This window comes from Hemibagrus wyckioides, linkage group LG24 (assembly GCF_019097595.1).
Source record: "Hemibagrus wyckioides isolate EC202008001 linkage group LG24, SWU_Hwy_1.0, whole genome shotgun sequence".
Classification (NCBI taxonomy): Eukaryota; Metazoa; Chordata; class Actinopteri; order Siluriformes; family Bagridae; genus Hemibagrus; species Hemibagrus wyckioides.
The window spans coordinates 12,538,769-12,557,730 of record NC_080733.1 but is presented as its reverse complement, the minus strand read 5'-3'; the positions used below and the strand labels follow the sequence as shown (position 1 = coordinate 12,557,730).

The 18,962-nt window shown below is 36.7% G+C and overlaps 1 protein-coding gene across 4 annotated transcripts in view; it reads right to left on the bottom strand.

Moving 5' to 3' along the window:
* The window catches only part of pleca (plectin a), a 110,370-nt gene that overhangs the window by 63,146 nt on the left and 28,262 nt on the right, over positions 1–18,962 (bottom strand). The window contains exon 1 of one of the 4 annotated variants that reach the window (XM_058378340.1): positions 11,222–11,448. The exons of the other annotated variants lie outside the window; for them this stretch is intronic. Coding sequence (XP_058234323.1) covers positions 11,222–11,267 — 46 coding nt within the window. The 5' untranslated portion in view covers positions 11,268–11,448. Of the gene's footprint in view, positions 1–11,221; positions 11,449–18,962 lie in introns of those variants that run through there. 4 annotated transcript variants of the gene reach the window in all.

The following is an 18,962-nucleotide window of genomic DNA, read 5'->3' as shown; positions in this document are numbered from 1 at the left end:
TTTCAGGGTGGAGGGTTTTGCATTTTCTCTGTATCCTGATTAGCATGGCATCTACAAATTGTATTAATGGCTAGTCTGCAAAATAACTATGCTGTAAATCATCAGAAGTGTATCTATGCCTGATTTCTACCTTTTATAAATGCTGTTAAAATACTTGTAGCCATACATGGGGCATGGTACATACAGTATAACATATATATACTGGAATGGGATCAGATCTTTTATACAAATTAACTGTCACCATTTTTTTGCATTTATGTAAACTATAAACAAATTAAAGTGGCTGTAAGCAAATTAAAGCATATGAAAAATGTTGTTTTACTCATACACACCCCTGTTATCTAGTTCTGTTCTAATAATCTCACCTTGAGAATCTCAGCAATGTGTGAAATGTGCATAAAACACTAACTAGAAAAGGAGTAGACTGACAATTATTCATCAGCTGTAGATATGAAACATTTCTGCTACTTAGATGAAGTGTGTTAAGGTACTATTAAACCACTGAAAATGTACAGAATGTTCAAGGTACACATTTGCAAACAACATAAATTCAACAGCAGATAAACCCAGCTCAGTGTAGAAGGTTGCTATGGAAAATCAGATTTTTTTCCCCCTCTGTAGTCAAAGCTACTAGACGTGACCCAGGATGCAAAGCTGCTTCAGCTGCCGAACCTCATGAGGTTTCCTCCCTGTTATTATGTTCCATCACGGTGCACCGCCTGGCAGAGCCAGGACCAGGACTACGTGGAACGCTCTATAATTTAACTACTGAAAGAGCTCAGTGGAACTTAGAGAGAAGAAATAAACCAAGCAGGATGAAAATCAAATGCTTCAGGCTGTTTGAGCTTATGATGAGAAACTGTGCACAGTTGCAGTAGAGGGGCACTGGCACAATAAGTATAAATATTGTGGCTTTTAGAGTTATAGCTGTTTTGCCATGCAGAAAGTACAATTTGTGCTTTTTTATATAAATGACTCACTTGTGTGTAAGGGTTTTATTAGCAGTTTCCTTTACTGCCTCTGGAATGTATTCATTTATGAACAAAAAGCACACCTTGTGGAATAACTGCTTGCCAAACTGAACCAAAGCCAAGAGAAACAATGAAAAATAGAAAATTACAATGTACAACTTGGTGAACAATATCAGACAAAATGGTGGGTGTCTCTTTGTAAGGGGATTTCGAAGGAAACTGAATTCAAAAGAGGCCCCTGAAGGGCATTTGTACATTTGCGTGGGACTTAGAAGCTAGTGGTCAGAAGATTGTGAGACCAAGCCACAGAGCTACTGCTTGATCCAGAGAGTAAACTATGAACTGATTATATCCTGAATTTACATATTCCTGTAAAGCTCTTGTGAGACAATGTCCATTTTTAAGACCAATACAAATAAAATTGAATGGAATCAGCTGTATGCCAGGATTATACTCTGTCTTAACTGTACATTTTAAAACTGTCTTTATATTGTAATTATACTTTAAGCTAATGAATCTCCTCAGGTAGACTTTCCCAGAACACAGACCTACAATCAAAGGCCTGTGAGCCAAAGTAAATTACTTAGCATATTTAAAGGACACGTCCACCCTAAAACACATCAAATGTTTATAATAAAATGCTTGTGATGTGTTTAGTGATGGATGTTTCTGGTGCTAATTTGTTAGGTGGTGCTGCATGTTCATTATACCTGTGAGACATTAGTGGTCACAGTAGGATGTTGTTAGAGCTTTTTAATAGAAGAGGGCTTAAATAGAAGACAAACTCTCAAACATTTGTCATAAAGGTTTGCTGTTAGCTCCTAAAGTCAAAAGAGAAAGAGCTTCTTTGCTTGTTCAACACCATCCAGTGTCATATTAATGAGAAGTCTAATGCAGAAGTAGTGGAGACATCAAACACTGGACTCAAAGACTTGGCTTGGGCAGTTAGCAAAGATGAGATGACGAGCCTGAAGGCACCAGCAGTGGAATTACTATAAAAAAATAAGTGAAAGCTGATCTGTTGGTGCAGAAGAAGAGCTTAAAGACTAAAGTGCTGCTGCATCACTCACAGAGTTGGTAGATATGAAACAAGGGCTAAATCATAATTATAGCAAAACTAGCAGGCAGTCATTTTGTACTCCATTAACCAAAGTGAAAATAGACCAATGAAAGTTTACACTAAAAAAAAGGCTCATTACAAAATAAACCTTGTTACTTATAGATATAAAGATTAATATGCAGTTCTTTTTAGGATGGATTTTTCTTTTAGTCTGGTTTTGTGGTGTAGTGCAAGAAAAACTTTTGTGACTTTTACTTCACTTCAAATTCATGAACAAATCTAAATCTACTTTAAAGTGTTAATAGACCTTACGTCTATTCCCGTAATCTATCTACTACTATGTACACTTTGTAACTATAAGTATTCAGCTATTTGGTGTTGTAGAGTTATCATCATAATAGCTAACATTTCAGAGTTACTAACATTTACATATATTTGCTTTACTATTTTACCATCAGTAACTAAAAGAATTTGGGCACCATTTACCATCTCTGAAAGTAACAGCACTAGGACTTTGGCATACCAGAAAGGCAGAACTGTAAAAAATCTGTGGTGGCTTCATGGTCAAAGCTCTGGGTCTTATGAGGTTGTAAAAAGCTCCTTCCTGTTCTGAAGCATTTAGTGTCAGACGAGGTGAAGGGGTCAGCTGCCACAATGCATACTTACTCTGCTCTGGAGACCATAAAACCTCCCACACCCAGAAATTAGAGCACAAACAGCAGCTTACCTGAAAATAGAAGAAAATAAAAGAATGTAATATAATTAGTAGTTAGTTGCTGTATTTTTCTTTTTTATTTTTCACAGTTTTTTTTTTCTTTTAAATGTCAGACAGCACAGTCTGGGTGGAGGTGGTGGGGTGAGTGATAGCAAACAGATGCCAGTTTAACAGGAAAATCTGTTAAAGATATAAGATAAAGCCCCAAATGGGCTGCCTATTAAAACAGGGTGGGACGAAATGAAAACAAAGCACAATAGATGTAAGGAAATGTCTATGGTGAAGAGTGATAGGGATGTTTGCTTAGCAGTAGCATATTTTATAACACTTAAAACTTTATTAAAGATTGCAATGTCCTAATGCATGGCTGTGTATCTCTCAGAGAGTAGAGTAATAGGAAAAGCTGTGAACTGTTGTGGCAGTGCCACCTGCTGGGCATTTAAATATGGAAGCATATACAGTAGTATAATGCACCCAATTGGGTCAGTGTGTAAAATAGTTTCCTCATTTACTGTAGCTTTTACTGATGAGATAAAAGGATAAAGATACTCTAATAAAAGCTAATTCTTTGGAGATATTTGTGCTGTGATTTAATTTGCCAAACCCCAGTTATGGTCCCTATGGACCATTTCCATTAGTGTTTGCATAAATCTGCAGATTTGCTATACTTTCATTTTGTATATAACCCAGTTTCCATCCACCATTTTATTTATTTGTTTGTTTATTTATTTATTTATTCATTTATTCATTTATTTAGCTGTATTATTTGTACCACAGACATCGAAGTGTTCTTTTTAGAAATTCAAATCAAAAAGCACATTTTCAGTAAATAATATTATCTCCTGAAGGATATAAATTTAATTCTGGTTTAGGGTTTATGTTTAGTTCTGGTTAATTCTGTTATTATATAGGTGTCTGCCTGCAGCCTGCAGAATATCATTTGATCAAATAATTAGATGAATTAGATTAGATTAATTAAATAGATAAATAAATCTACAACCTGGCATATTGTAAATGATCGTTATGGTGTCTATTTTGGTGTCATTTAAGAAAAACCTTCTCTTAAAGCTTGAGGGGAAAAAATCTGACGTGATCATTGAAGTTGGCAGTAAATATGTCCTGAAAAATACTTAAATCATCTGTTTCTCCTAAACGTTTAAACCAGCTTATTTCACTAATAGGATGGAAAGTTTTTTTTAATTCCAGCTCTAAAATGAAATGAAATTAGATTTTCCTTCAATAAATCTCAAAAACAGTAAAAGGATTTGTTAGAACATTAAATGAAATTAACTGCTAGGATTTTTTTCTTCTTTTAAGTGCATGAATAAGTGTTTCAGCTACTCTTGCTCTTTTCATATAGAAAGGGAAAAGTAAGCACATAAATCCATTAAATATCAGCTAACAAGCAGGAACTCTTCTGAACACTTTTCATTATGCTTTAGTTCATGGCGTGTTTAGTGCATAGCAAGTTTGGAACCTTAAGCTGTAGACTGCCATATGAGTAAACTCTTATATAAGCTGCACTCCCAGCTGCTGTGGTGAACAGAAACCCATCAAACACTCACGCTATTTCACAGCATGATTCAGTCATGTGAGATGCAAAACTAATCACACAAAAAATAGCTCAGGCACTCACAGAGACATGAATTTATTTTTGGACAAAGCTACAGGACTAAACAGATCTTTTACATACAGAGTGGAGAATAAAGGCAGTGAGCAAATGCAAAAAACAGGCTTACTATAAATCTTAGAAACAGAAATCTTCGGCTGAAATTCAAGAAGCAATTTTGTAGACATATATATTAGAAGTTTTTATTTCACTGAAGTGCATAGGTAAACCTGGAAAGGTAGGCACATTGAGGTATTTATTTTAGGTAAATAAATAAATAAAATAAATAAATAAATACTCTGTTGATTAAATAAATAAACTAGTGAGTACATATTTTAATTAATTAATTATAAAACATAATTCAGGGCTAGTAAAATAAAATTATAGACAAAAGTTGTAGACACAATTATTGTCTATAATAAAATAAAAATCTAATTGTCCAATAACAAATTTTTTTTTTTTTTAAATTTATACTTCGTACTTTTATTTATTTGTTTCTATTATTTATACAATATAATATTTTACTTTTAATGGTCAGCAAAAAATGAAACTGGCTGAAACATCAAGAAAATTAGATTTTCTCAGAGTTGGCACGACAGTGATAACATCTAAATGTCCATTTCAAGCATGACTCATCATTTTATTGCTGTTTTTGCAGATTAAATGATATGATGAGATGCAGATATGCTGGTTTGCTTCATATTAATGGGTTTTAGTCAGCATGATTTATTTTTTGTCTCTGTCTGCTCTCTTTCTGCTATGAGAGCATCACCCACTGGTCCTGAGTACATGGTTTAGAGAACATAAAAATGCTTATACAACGTACTGTATGCGATATAAGATGATCACAAGGATAATTTGATACGGCATATTTATGCTTAGACATGGGCTTAATAACTAAAATGCTAATACAAAGTCTTTCTAAAGCAATAGTAAGATCTACCTGTTCAGGTGTTTTTTTCCCCTCTGTGGTTTCAGAAAGCAATGGTCGGTTGTATAAAATTGTGTGTATGTAGGAATGTGGCTCAACTTGAAGGATTAGACTGCATGTTGTTTTTAGGCTTGTGTGAAAAAAAATACAAGATTCTGTCAGCACTTGTGAACAGAAACAACATCTAATTTATCCAGATATAAGATCGGAACACACAAGCCTTGCCCATACCACAGAAAAAAGATGAAGTCGTGTGAGCTTCCATACGTATAACCGGTTATTTAACTGAACAGTGATTGAACATTCTGTTGCTCAGGCACAGAAATGTTCTGGGATCATATTTCTCATCCAGAAACCAGAAAAAACAACTGGGTTCTTTGCTCTAAAATGTGCTTTTGACACATTTGATAATCATCTATTGCTATTATCCAGAATCTGATGAATTCGTTCAATGGTTCTTATTATTGGCAGAAAAAACACACAATTTAGCATTTTTATGAGAGCAAGAATGATTTTAGGACAATAAAGCATGAAACTAAATGCCAGATACGGTCATCTCACATTTTCTTTTTCTTTTTTTTTTTCAGAAAAAAGCTATTAAAATGCATTTGATAATTTTTCAATCCAAACCACAAACTCGTTTTACATACTCAGGCTCTTTATTGACTTCAGCTAAATGCATTGGCTTGCTGTGTATATTTCACATCAGTAATGCATATGTGATGAAGAAGAACAAAGAAGAACTGTTCTGTTTTTATAATGGAATGAATGAATGAATGAAACGTTGTTCACTCAAATCGACTTAGAACAAAAGTCTAAATGTGGGTGTTAAGGCATCAATAAACACTATCACATATGTGACTAATGTCTCAAATGGAAGAATGTGTGCATAAAAATTTCCAGGGCTGACACATAAGGCAGGGGTGCCAAAGCTTATCCGCAAAGGGCCGGTGTGGTGCAGGTTCTCATTCCAACCAAGCAGGAGCCACACCTGATTCCACTGAAAGTCAAGATCAGTCGATTAAGCAGGTGGAATCAGGTGTGGCTTCTGCTTGGTTGGAATGAAAACCTGCACCCACACCAGCCCTTTGTGGATAAAGTTTGACGCCCCTGCTCTAAAGAAAGAGCCTTAAAGACCCCTTTAACGACATAGTAACAGATTTGCTAAGCTATTCTACAATGTCTCTCTGATTATTAGATCATATGAGCAGTAGTATTGAATTTGCTTCATAAACTGTATATCTTATTCTGTTAGTTAGGAGATTTGAGTATGTTTCAATGTTCAGTACAGAGAAATGTCTCAATATTATTTTCTGCATTAATCAGACATATTATATATCATACACAGAATAGAGTGAGATTGAAAAACACTGCAAAAAAGAGCATATATAAGTCCTTACAATTACTGTTACTGGTCATAATACCGATCATTTCTATACTGTATCTGTAGGATAAATCTTTAGCTATACTGATGTGTGTATTAATATGTCGACATTATCTTTTTTAAGGCTTTCAATAAATCAGCAGTTATTGCTGTTAGCAAGTGGACACATGACAGCATTTAATATATAAAGTAAACACTGTAGTACAATAACAACAGACTGGTGAAAGCTAAATGCACTGCATTAAAAGTGTATGAATAGTAACACCAGCCACACAATACAATAGCCATCTACAAGAGCTAAGTTGGTTGCAAATGTGTTTATTTCCAGTGAAATTTTTTCAGTCTGGTAATGATTTGTCAGGCTGGTCTACATCAGAAAAAAACCTAATTGTATAAGTCGGAGCAGATGCAAAGTCTGATCAGCCATATTTAGAATAAACGCAGCCTCTCTAGGATGAAAAGAAAGAAAATAGAGGGAAAAACCCAACAGAACATTCCTCAGTCTGGGTAAGAACACACACACACACACACACACACACACATGCACAGACACATCTGACTTAATTTCCTTTTGAGGACTTTCCATTGACATAATTATTGTTTATTTAATCCCCTAGCCCTAAATCTAACCTTAATGTTAACCTCCGTAAGCAAAAGGAAACACTTTATTGCCCTTCCGTTTAGCGTTTGTTTGTTTGTTGTTATATAAAATTTGCAGTTTGTTTTAAAAAACTGAACTTTGCTTTGTAGGGGCCGCCTAAATGTCCCCAAAAGTATAGGAATATCTGACAGTTTGTCTTGCCCACACACACACACACACATATATACACACACATCTACACCCTGAAAAGTAAATAGTCTACTACATTTTAACAGAACATAAGACATATCCTGTTCTACACATATCCTGTTAAAGAGTTGCTTGTTTGTGCCTAATGCTGCAGGAACAGGAACTGCTACCTCTCAGATTTACAGCACCTATGTACTGCAGTGACACTTCACAGAGTGTTTCCATCCTGCCATCCTGCTTACATCACTTACACATTTATTTCCAGTGATATTTCACTTCATTTCATTTCATTTCATTGTCTGTACCGCTTATCCGAGCTATCATCGGGTCACGGGGAGCCTGTGCCTCAGGCGTCATCGGGCATCAAGGCAGGATACACCCTGGACAGAGTGCCAACCCATCAGGGCACACACACACACACACACTCATTCACACACTACAGCCTAGACTCAGCCATTCAGCCTAGAACCATGTCTTTGGTCTGTGGGAGGAGCACGGGGAGAACATGCAAACTCCACACACAGTGAGCAGGAGTGAGACTCGAACCAAGGACACAGAAGCCACTGTGCTGCCTTCCAGTGATATAGTTATTCATATTGTTGTGCAGCTTTAGGCCACATTAAAGAAGTCATGGTTTGGTAAAATGTGATGATGATGCATGTATATATTATTAAGCTTAGAGAATCTCTCTCCCTCTGTGTGTGTTTCAAATAATAATTCCTGAAAGGTTTACAGGTTCATCTAAATCCCTACAGTTATTTCGTTGCCAGATCCTCAACATTTTAGTGAGGGGGCTCACTACTAGAAACAGCACCGATCCTATACAGTATTGGCATCTAGCAAAAAATGATGAAAAGGATATTTGAGAAAACATAGAGGATCAGCTTCTGTAAGAAATATCAACGGTTTGAATTAAATGTATTTTTGCATGTTTATTTTTGCTTGACTTGACTGTTTTGTTTTGTTTTTTTTGCTATGATTGTTAAGATTAAATTTATGCATTATACTTTACTATATTTATTATATTTACATGTAAGGGATTTTATGTAAAAGAGATTAACTGTAAAATGCTTTAGTTAAATTTTTATATATTTTTTATATCTATTTTAGCAGCTGATACAGGATCTTGGTGGATGCTGCACTCAAGCAGGTTTAAAAACGTGTGTTATTTCCGACATGGTTTCTGTGAAGATATATTTAGCAGTTTTGCAAGAAGTCTCCAGTGTCTAAGCTTGGTATTAGTCAGAATAGTAGACAGTTGCAGGTCTTTGCAGTTTCTCAGTAACATGAAAAGCTGCTGTTTCTCACTGACTTCAAGAAAGAGAAAAAACAAAGAATTACAGATTATAGCTGCTATAAGGTAAGTGATAACAGGAATTGTACTTGTTTTACAGACTTTCCATTACATTAACTTTAACTATAAATAAATCAAATAAATAATAAATAAATAAATAAAATTCCTTAATATGTAACATTTTTAGTTGACAATAAGCTTAGAGAAATAAAACACTTTGGGACATACTGCTATTGGAAAAATAATCAACTTTAGAATGTAACAATTACTCTGCTTTGCACAGGCCTGTCACTGATTATTCCCATAATGCCATGTCATAAATTTATTACTTACATAATGCCTTTGTAACCCTCAGAAACCCTGCTTGCTCTCATTTTTCCAAGTATATTAATTGTCCTACCTTCAGACTTTTACCAAAAACAAATCCTTCACACCAATCAAGAGCCTTTAGAATTAACTGATGAATACCATTTAATGTGAAATCTAGTCTTTTCAAAGGTTGACAAAAACAAAATGCCCGAAACTCATTAATGAGACTCAGTAAATTTACGCCAAGACCCACTGCAGCTTTAAACAACAAAAGCCCGGGGAGACACTGGCAGTAGGCCTGCCACTGGGCATAATGACAGAATGCAGCATTCATGAGCATAATAAATACCTTACTAAAAATGAATAACAAAGGTCTTTGGTCTGTTCAGGACCAACTGAGAACTCAGTAATCACAGACTTCATTACATGTACAAATGCACATTTTATAATATTCACAATTCTTTTTGGACTCTAGGTGTAACTAACCAGATAGATAAATCTCAAGCTTGAACTTAAGCTACCATGAACACAAACACACACATGCTGAAGTCTGTAAATGAACTTAGGTAACTGTCTGAAACATGCCAGGCATTTTAACTAAGTTCACTGGAATTGTACAGCAGGGCGTGAAGCCTTTGTCTGTCTTGACCCTTGGAAAAATACTCATTCAGAGCAAAGAAGAAAAGGGTTTTTTTTAGATCCTCCGCCAGATGCATTTCTCCCCAGACAGTGATTTAACAGCCCCATCACATTTAACCAGAGTGCCTTGCAAAAATATTCAGCTTCACCAGAAATACTTTTCAAGCAGGTTTAAGAAGAAGCTGTGTGTGTGCGCCCCTCATCATTAGTTATTTATGCCTTGGGAGAAGAAAAAAGGCCCTGAGACAAAAAGGGAGTGAGAGCTCATTTATTCCTTCTGATCCTTACCACAGGAATACTGCATTTTTTAAGTGTTGTGAAAAGATGCAGCTGTATTTCAAAATGCAGGACTGAAGTAGCTAGGATGCTGCCTAGGTTTAAATACCTTTCATACAATGACTCAGCAAATATGCATTGTATTCAACAGAGCCATTAGTCTCTCCGGGGTTTCTGAAGAGCATATCGATCTCCTACAGTGCAACTGATGAATCATACAAGGTGAAGCTTGGAGCAAAACAGAACGTGAGATGCCAAGAGGAACAAACAGGAAATGTCGCAAAAAAGTGTGATGTATTAAATTTAAATGAACCAAAAACTATTTAGCTTAGTCATGGTCGTGTGATAGGAGTGTGGTTTATGAATGCTATTCACACTGATTGACATTTTAGGGAGAGAGAACGGATTTTTGTGACAAAAGTTAGAAAGATTTGCATGTATTTGTTTGTCCTAATTCTCCTCTAGTTCTAGCCTGGGGACTTTGATAATATTTTGTCTCTTAAACCCAAAATAGAGGTAAAGTGACCTGATGTTCTGTAGCATGGTGCAAGCAGCAATGTCGGTGTAAACAGAACACAAACTTGTGACATACTGGTGATATAAAGTGTACACCAGCCCATACTTCCCTTTTTTCCCTAAACGCAGAAACACAATTGGCGACGTCTGTAAGCTAACATGTTCGTTCTCCCTCCCATCTCTGTGTCTCTGGTTTAATATTTAATGAGGCAGGACTGACAGCTCCTGAAATAGAGGAAGACTTCCTCATTTAGCTACACTCTGTGAATCTTCCATACATATCACTCCACACTTCACTCCGAAAGGAAGTGAGGTGAGGTTTTCCCCTTACTGTTGCTGTGGTGATGCAGCTGTGAGTGTGCCGCATGCATGCCGCATCCTTGCAAAGAAAGAAAAAAGTGTGATATAAAAAACGCAGACTTGAGCCTGACGCTGACCTCAGCAGTAGCATGGCTTACACAAGCCGGTTTCCCTCCCCCTATAGCCCGGACAGCACACATGTTAATCCATGAATGCTCTCAGACAAAGGCAGAATTAGCTTTCAAAATGACAGACTGAACACAGAGGGAGGGAGAGATGGAATCTAAAGCTCTGCTGACGTTTGCACTGAATTCAGTTCATTGACTTAATGCATAGCACATTCCTCCTCAAGCTGGTGTGTGTGTGTGTGTGTGTGTGAGATGGAAGAGATGAGAGAGAGTGCGAGCGAGAGAGATATAGGCAGTACCTTTAAGAGAGGTGATCTCATGCTGGATCGACCTGGACGTATCCATGCTCCCGCAGTTCCCACAGCTTCTTCAAGAATATGTGTGTGTGTGTATGTGTGTGTGTGAGGGTGGATGTGTGAAGTACTCTGCGCAAAGTGAATCAGTCCTGCAGTCTCCACTACACTGGCAAATCTAAGCTCTGCTCTCTTTCATGCAGTCTGTAGCTGTGCTTGCTGACTTCTGTTTTTCAGTCATTCTCTCTCTCTCTCTCTCTCTCTCTCTCTCTTGCTCACTCCTGCAGGGAAAGTATGAGAGGAAAAAGTGCACCCCTCCTCTTCCTCCCATGCTTTCTTCCTTCCACCGAACGTCCTATCCCCTGCCTCTTAGGCATTATAGCCAATCACAGTACAGGATAGTTATCATGTTCAATTGATGGGAGACTTGGCACCAAGAAGGAGCTGCAGAGATACTATAAAAGAGGAAGAGAGAGAGAGGGAAAGAGAGAGAGAGAGAGAGAGAGAGAGAGAGAGAGAAAGAGACTGCACTTCATTTCCCTGTATTCTTCTTTCCTCTGTAATTTATTTAACCACTGTTTATTTTGGTCCAGCACTCCAGCTCACAACTGGTACATAAAAAACTCTTTCCATGAATAAAGGTGGCACATTTCAGAAGCAAATCATCCTTAAAACTACCAAAAAGTACTAGTTAAGTTTGGATTTTAAAAAAACAGCTGTATGACATATATATATATATATATATATATATATATATATATATATATATATATATATATATATATATATATATGTCATACAGCTGTTTTTTACACAAGTGATTGAGAAGGTTATTATGTACATTATCCAAAATATATAACATCCAGAAATGTTATTTTGTACATTTGATAACATCTGGAACATGATTTTCATGATTTTAGTATGCTGTATGACATATATCACAGCATACTAAAATCATGAAAATCATGTTCCAGATGTTATCAAATGTACAAAATAACATTTCTGGATGTTATATATTTTGGATAATGTACATAATAACCTTCTCAATCACTGAGGTGAATGAAGCAGACAGGCTTAAAACAAATTAGCCCTACTGCATATGAAATTTTCACATCAGACTGTGTGAATCTACAGCCTGAGTTAGAAAGAAATCAGCCCCAGACGTTATACAATTCTATGGACTTTTACTTATGACCACTGGTGGCGCTGTTATTGTCAGTTGCAAGTAAAAATATCCCCTTTAAGAGATTTATTACTAAAAAATATTATGATGTATATGCCAATAATTTGAGCCTTTTTAGGATGAGGTTTAGCCCTTCGAGCCTGCTTCGTAGTGAAAAGTTTTTAGTGAAAAGAGAAAGCATCAGGAACCACTTTGCTTTCCTGAAAATACTTCCCATCTCAAAGCTGCAATTCAAAGCAGTGATGCGTGTCATTTTCCTGATGACTGTCTGCTGTGTGTGTGTGTGTGTGTGTTTTCTAAAGCTCAGTGCTGATGCCTCCATTCATACTACATCACTGACACCATGTCTCCACCACACAGGCTGCCTCCACATTTAGAATAACACATGATCTTCATGTTATGAATGAAAGTCTGCATGCCAGACTGAAAACGATCTTTACATATAGAATTTGTGGTCAAGGTAAAGCGATTATCCCACACATTGAAACCATGAAGGCACTACCTGCAGTTCTGAGCTGCATCAGCCCTCTCACGTTTAATGACCATCACACAGAGGCACTCCCCATGCAGGAGAGATGACACAGCAGTTTGAAAGCAGCATAGAGCAGAGACAAGAACAAGAGAGAGTGCAAGAGAAAAAAGAGACCTGATAGATATATTACTGCAGATCAATTTCTCTCTCTCGCTCTTAAAACCTTCAGAGGAAACATAGAACAAAGGACATTCAGGAGCTAACGCCATTTTTTTTATAGTGATCCAGCCGTAAATCACAAACAAGTACTGAAAGAACCTTTCAAACAAAATGAAAAACTGAACAGTTAAAATATTTATACAGTTAATTTGGAGTAACTTTGAGGGACTCTTGCTATTGCTTGAGAGTCAGATAGCCACTTAATAATTTCACAGCCATTTCAAGTTTACCAATAAAAAAAGGAGACGTTAAATGCAAGTAAACAATAGAGTTCCAGGACATCGAGAGCTTGGGCCCTTGAATAAGACCTGGTTGAATCACCTGCTAGATAACCTCACCTGGATACCATAAAGATTTGCTTTTCCACAAAACCCACGCTTCTGCCCAAAAAGTCCATTTATGCCAAAGTCTCACCCTTGCTTAAGTGAATTATCTCATTTGGATAGTGAATGTGTACCTCTGAACAGCTGCTGTAATCGTAAAAACTGTTCTGTGCTCATCCCAGGACTCCTAAAACAATTTGCTCAAACAGAAGTATATGGTAAAAAAAAAAAAAAAACTAAAATGTTGAACATGATGCTCTTATGAATTTTGGGTTTATAAGAAATAGGCAAATGGCAAATGCTACAGTAAATAGTGTCAAATAGCATCTTGTACCCAATAAAATAACATATAAAAAGCTCATGAAGGCAAAGAAAGCAATAGTTAAATAAATTATACATATACATATTTTTTAAATATTATGGATTTAATGTAACCCCACACGGGGGCAGGGGTTGTTTCTGTGGCCCTGGCAACCTGTCCAGGGTGTACCCCGGCCTTTTGCCCAATGTGTACTGAGATCCCCGTGACCCTAATTAGGAATAAAGCGGGTATAGACAATGGATGGATGGATGGATTTAATGTATATGTGCTTATATAGGCTGGACTGTAAGTTAGTAAGTATTTTGGGGAACCTGAACCCATCTCACTTCTGTTAACAATTGATAAGTAAATTTTAGGTGTGTGTACAAGAGAAATGCCATACGGTTTTCCCCAATTATAGAATCGCTACAGTAATAAATGAATGCAGTGTGTACATCTGACTGATCAAAATAAACAAGTAGCGCATTACAAACATATTGGAACTCTAAGAATTTACAGATTACTGAGATGGACCTGAGTCAACCACCCAGGGTGTAGCCTTCCCTTGTGCCCAATATTCCTGGAATAGGCTCTGTACCTCAACCCTGCCAAAATTAAGCTTTACTGGTGAGGTCTCAGAGCTGAGGCCTTTAGTGGGTGGACTACTGAAGAAGTAGATGGGTAGGGCTGTAGTGCAAACCTACCCTCCTGTAGGGAGTCATAAGAAAGAAATGCAGAATACACACACAGACACACACACATTTATATAGCCAGATTTCATTACACAGGTTACTATATTAAATATTAAATCAATTATTATATATTATATACTATTATTATTTATTGAGCCTTGACAAAAGTATACATGCAGAAGCACAGAACGTTATTCCTCTATGCTATGACTAAGTCTTGATTTAATTTCAGGGATACTATGCAACTGTCCAGAGAGATATCAGGATTAGAGAGTGATATGAAAAGCTCAGGGAAGTGCTCTCACTATCTCGTACATAGCAACAGCCACAGCAACAATCACAGAGTAAAACCATACTGAGGAACAGAATAGGAATAGGAACAGGAACAGAGCTATAAAACTGACACATTAACACTGTATACTGGCTAATAGGGTATTACAGTGATTATTAAATGTTTTAATATTAAAAGTCTGAATGCATTTGAATATTACCAAACCTATAATGTAATTGATTACTCCTATTATGTAATATTTTATGCACATGTATACTGTTATTAAACAGTTCTGCTGCATTACCTTTGTATTACGTAAACCACAGAAGTTGAAACCTGTGATAATTTCTTAAGGAATTAAAATCAACATGAGACAATATCATACTATTCTTATAATCTTTAATGTTTCTGATTACGTTTCCTGTATTTATCGGTGCAATATTTTGTGTCAATAATGTTTCGTGTTATTGCTAACATCTATCATCATGAAGGAATCATTTTCTCCCCCTCCAATAAAGTCTAAAAAGTCTAAATTCAAATAGCTTCCTATTCACTATATATGCAGTTCCACTTCATTTGGAGTGGAATAACGGTGCGATAGAATCTACACTTTGTGTGTAGTGCACTTCATAGTCAGTAGAATTATATTTCAGATTCAGCCACAGGAAAAGTGTCACTATGAAAAAGTGTCTGATGGAAATGAATAACTGCTTACCTGTAAAATCACTTTTAGAACAGATATGCTGGCCTAATTTTTTTTAAAAATTCCAAGCATTTATTCTAAGTCAATTCCTCTACATCAAATTAGATTAGATTTAGATTAGATCAAATTTATTGTTACTGTACCGAGTACAAGTACAAGGCCAGTGAAGTTGGCCAGTGCAGTTAGTATTTAAGCAGAATTGCAAATATTAATATGTATATAAGCAAATTTAGATATATGTGTACATACACCGATCAGGCATAACATTATGAGCAGTGACAGGTGAAGTGAACTGTTAGTGGGTGGGATATATTAGGCAGCATTTTGTCCTCAAAGTTGATGTGTTAGAAGCAGGAAAAATGGGCAAGGGTAAGGATTTGAGCGAGTTTGACAAGGGCCAAATTGTGATGGGATCAGAGACGACTGGATCAGAGCATCTTCAAAACTGCAGCTCTTGTGGGGTGTTCCTGGTCTGCAGTGGTCAGTATCTATCAAAAATGGTCCAAGGAAGGAACAGTGGTGAACCGGCGACAGGGGCATGATGCACGTGGGGAGTGAAGGCTGCCCCGTGTGATCCGATCCAACAGGCGAGCTACTGTTGCTCAAGTTGCTGAAGAAGTTAATGCTGAAGAGAAGTTCATGTGAAGGTCACTTGGTGTTTTTCTCCTTAGTTGGCCTTGTAACTGAGATAATCAATCTAACCGGAATGCTGATGTTCGTAAGCATGTGCATGATTCACTGGATTAAAACAAATTAGTAGGAACTCGTTTTTTTGTATTATTAGAGACTCATTAAACTGAAGGAAAAACAGTTTAAAGCACTGCTCTGTGGCCTTAAGCCTCTTTCAGCCACTCACCATTAATAAAGCTCTTTTCTATTTGTCTAGACATCATTCTCCATATGCATACTTTGACGATGTGGCAGGAGGATTTGCGAAGCCCTTGTTCTGCCAAATCATTCTCTTTAAAGTTACCTAGGCATGAAAATAATGGAATAAAAATTATGTAAGGGGCGCACATTAGTAACCTAGTATTTAGGACATTGTTTGAATAACACTCCTAATACATGACAAATAATATTTGTATGAAGAACAAAAGAATGTTATATTTTAATAAAAAGAAACATTATATTTTTAAGCTTCAAAGAGAGAAGGATTGGCTGTTTTGTCCTCTGAACATACTCAGTAATTTATCATGGGAGGTAAGGGTTATGTTTAACAATGTTCTAAAATAAGGGCAGGTCTGTTGAAGACAAAACTTTCAGTCTTTCTGTCAAATAGATAACATTGTGTTGAGTCACAACATTTGATGAATTGTTTAAAGTGCCTTTTAAAACACTGTCTAAAATTGTTCATGGGACAACATGGGACTCCCAAAAAATCCACCCGATTTTTTCAGATGTCAGTAGGTGGACTGGAAATTATAAAATGACCTTTGAATGAGTATGCGAAAAATGTTTTGCTACAGAATAGAAAGAGATTTGTTAATGTTTGATATGAAAGACCATTTATGGGAATGTAAGCCAATAAATGGAAGCCAGAAGTAGTAGAAAGAGGGAGATCACTGGAAATATCACAGAAGCCAACTAGCAAAGCCATGAGCCAAACTGGAATGAATTCTGACAGGATTTTGTTATACAACTTAAATGCATTTAACATTTAATACTCCTCTTAAACATCCTGATAGGTTAGTTAATGCTAACTAGCTGTCTAATACTAAAATTAAAGAATTATATATCTATAAAAAAACAACCTTTCGGAAATCCTGTCAGAAAAGTAATGCTGTGGGCTGTGTACACTGATCAGGCATAACATTATGACCACCTGCCTAATATTGTGTTGGTCCCCTCTGAGCTGCCAAAACAGCCCTGACCCGTCCTGCACTGTGTATTCTGACACCTTTCTATCAGAACCAGCATTAACCTCTTCAGCAATTTGAGCAACAGTAGCTCTTCTGTTGGATCGGATCACACGGGCCAGCCTTCACTCCCCACATGCATCGATGAGCCTTGGCCGCCCATGACCCTGTCGCCGGTTCACCACTGTTCCTTCCTTGGACCACTTTTGATAGATACTGACCACTGCAGACTGGGAACACCCCACAAGAGCTGCAGTTTTGGCCCTTCATCAAACTCGCTCAAATATTTACGCTTGCTTATTTTTCCTGCTTCTAACACATCGACTTTGAGGACAAAATGTTCACTTGCTGCCTAATATATCCCACCCACTAACAGGTGCCATGATGAGGAGTGTTATTCACTTCACCTGCCTCTGCTCATAATGTTATGCGTGATTTGTGCAGTGTTAGCAAAGACTTACATTTATATACATGACTTTTTCAGAAATCCTGCCATATTAGCTGATGTTGGAAAGCCTTCTAATGTCAGCAATTATTAATATAATTAATTATAAATTGCTTCATGTTAGCTACTTCAAAATGAAAAGGTAAGAGTGTCTCTGAATCTTTGTAAGGAATTTATAAAACTCGATCAGCTCAAAAACATCAGCTAATCTGACAGGATTTCTGTAAGGTTGTTTTATTCATATCCATCCATTTAAATATTCTTCACTGTTAACATTAGAAACGTAGCTACCATTAGCTTAGCTGGCTTGAGGATCCCCAGGCCGATGTTGAACGAGAGGTGCACTTATACTGACATTTTATGAGTAATATTTAAAATAATATGATCAATGGATGCTGTGATCTAATGAAATGCATTAAGTTTAGATATGTAGTGGAGCAGGTTGCTTCAAAGAAATGAAACTCTTTCTATAATGAAATCCTTTTATAGCATTACCCTGCTTGCTAACTTTCACTATCCTGAGAGGATTATTCATAATTGTTTACTGCCAGTGCTATATACATAATAAACAATAATAACTACACACGCTGATCCGAATATACACACACAGAGCACTGATCCTAGATTAACACTTTTCTCTTGGAGAGAACCAAAAGTCCGCAGTCTGTGATAGTGAAATCTGCAAGGCTTTGGATAAAAATAACACACAAACACACACACACACACACAAACCTGACACAGGATTCCTGGCATCATCGTGGCATTGCGTGCCAATATTAGAGTCAGAAACTGCAGATCTGCATGTTTGAGCTGCATCGTATCCAGTGCTGTAAGATCCTGTCATGTGATACAATATTTGTGGCTTTGCACTATGCTTGTTTCTAATGTGAATGTAATATTTTTTTTTTTTTACTAAATCTGTAATTGCAATTTAAACTTTGTTAATTCGGATGTTAAGAGGTTTCCATAAACTAATCTTAGGCTATAGTTCTGTGCAGACCTACATGGAGTTTGCTGTATATAAAATCAGCTGCCTTTTAAGCTCCCCTCCCAGGTCCTATTTATTATTTTGTTTACTTAGTTGCTATTATTGCGTAACTGCCTACGTGAGGCCTCTTACTGGCGCAAAACTGAGCTTTCCTGACTTCATGTGAAGCTTTATATCTTGCACCATTTTATATAATCTGGTTTCATGAATGTATTCCATTAATGTCACTGCTCTCTAAGCTACATCCGCTACTTGACATAAGAAAGGAAGGAAAACATCCACAATCAGTGCATT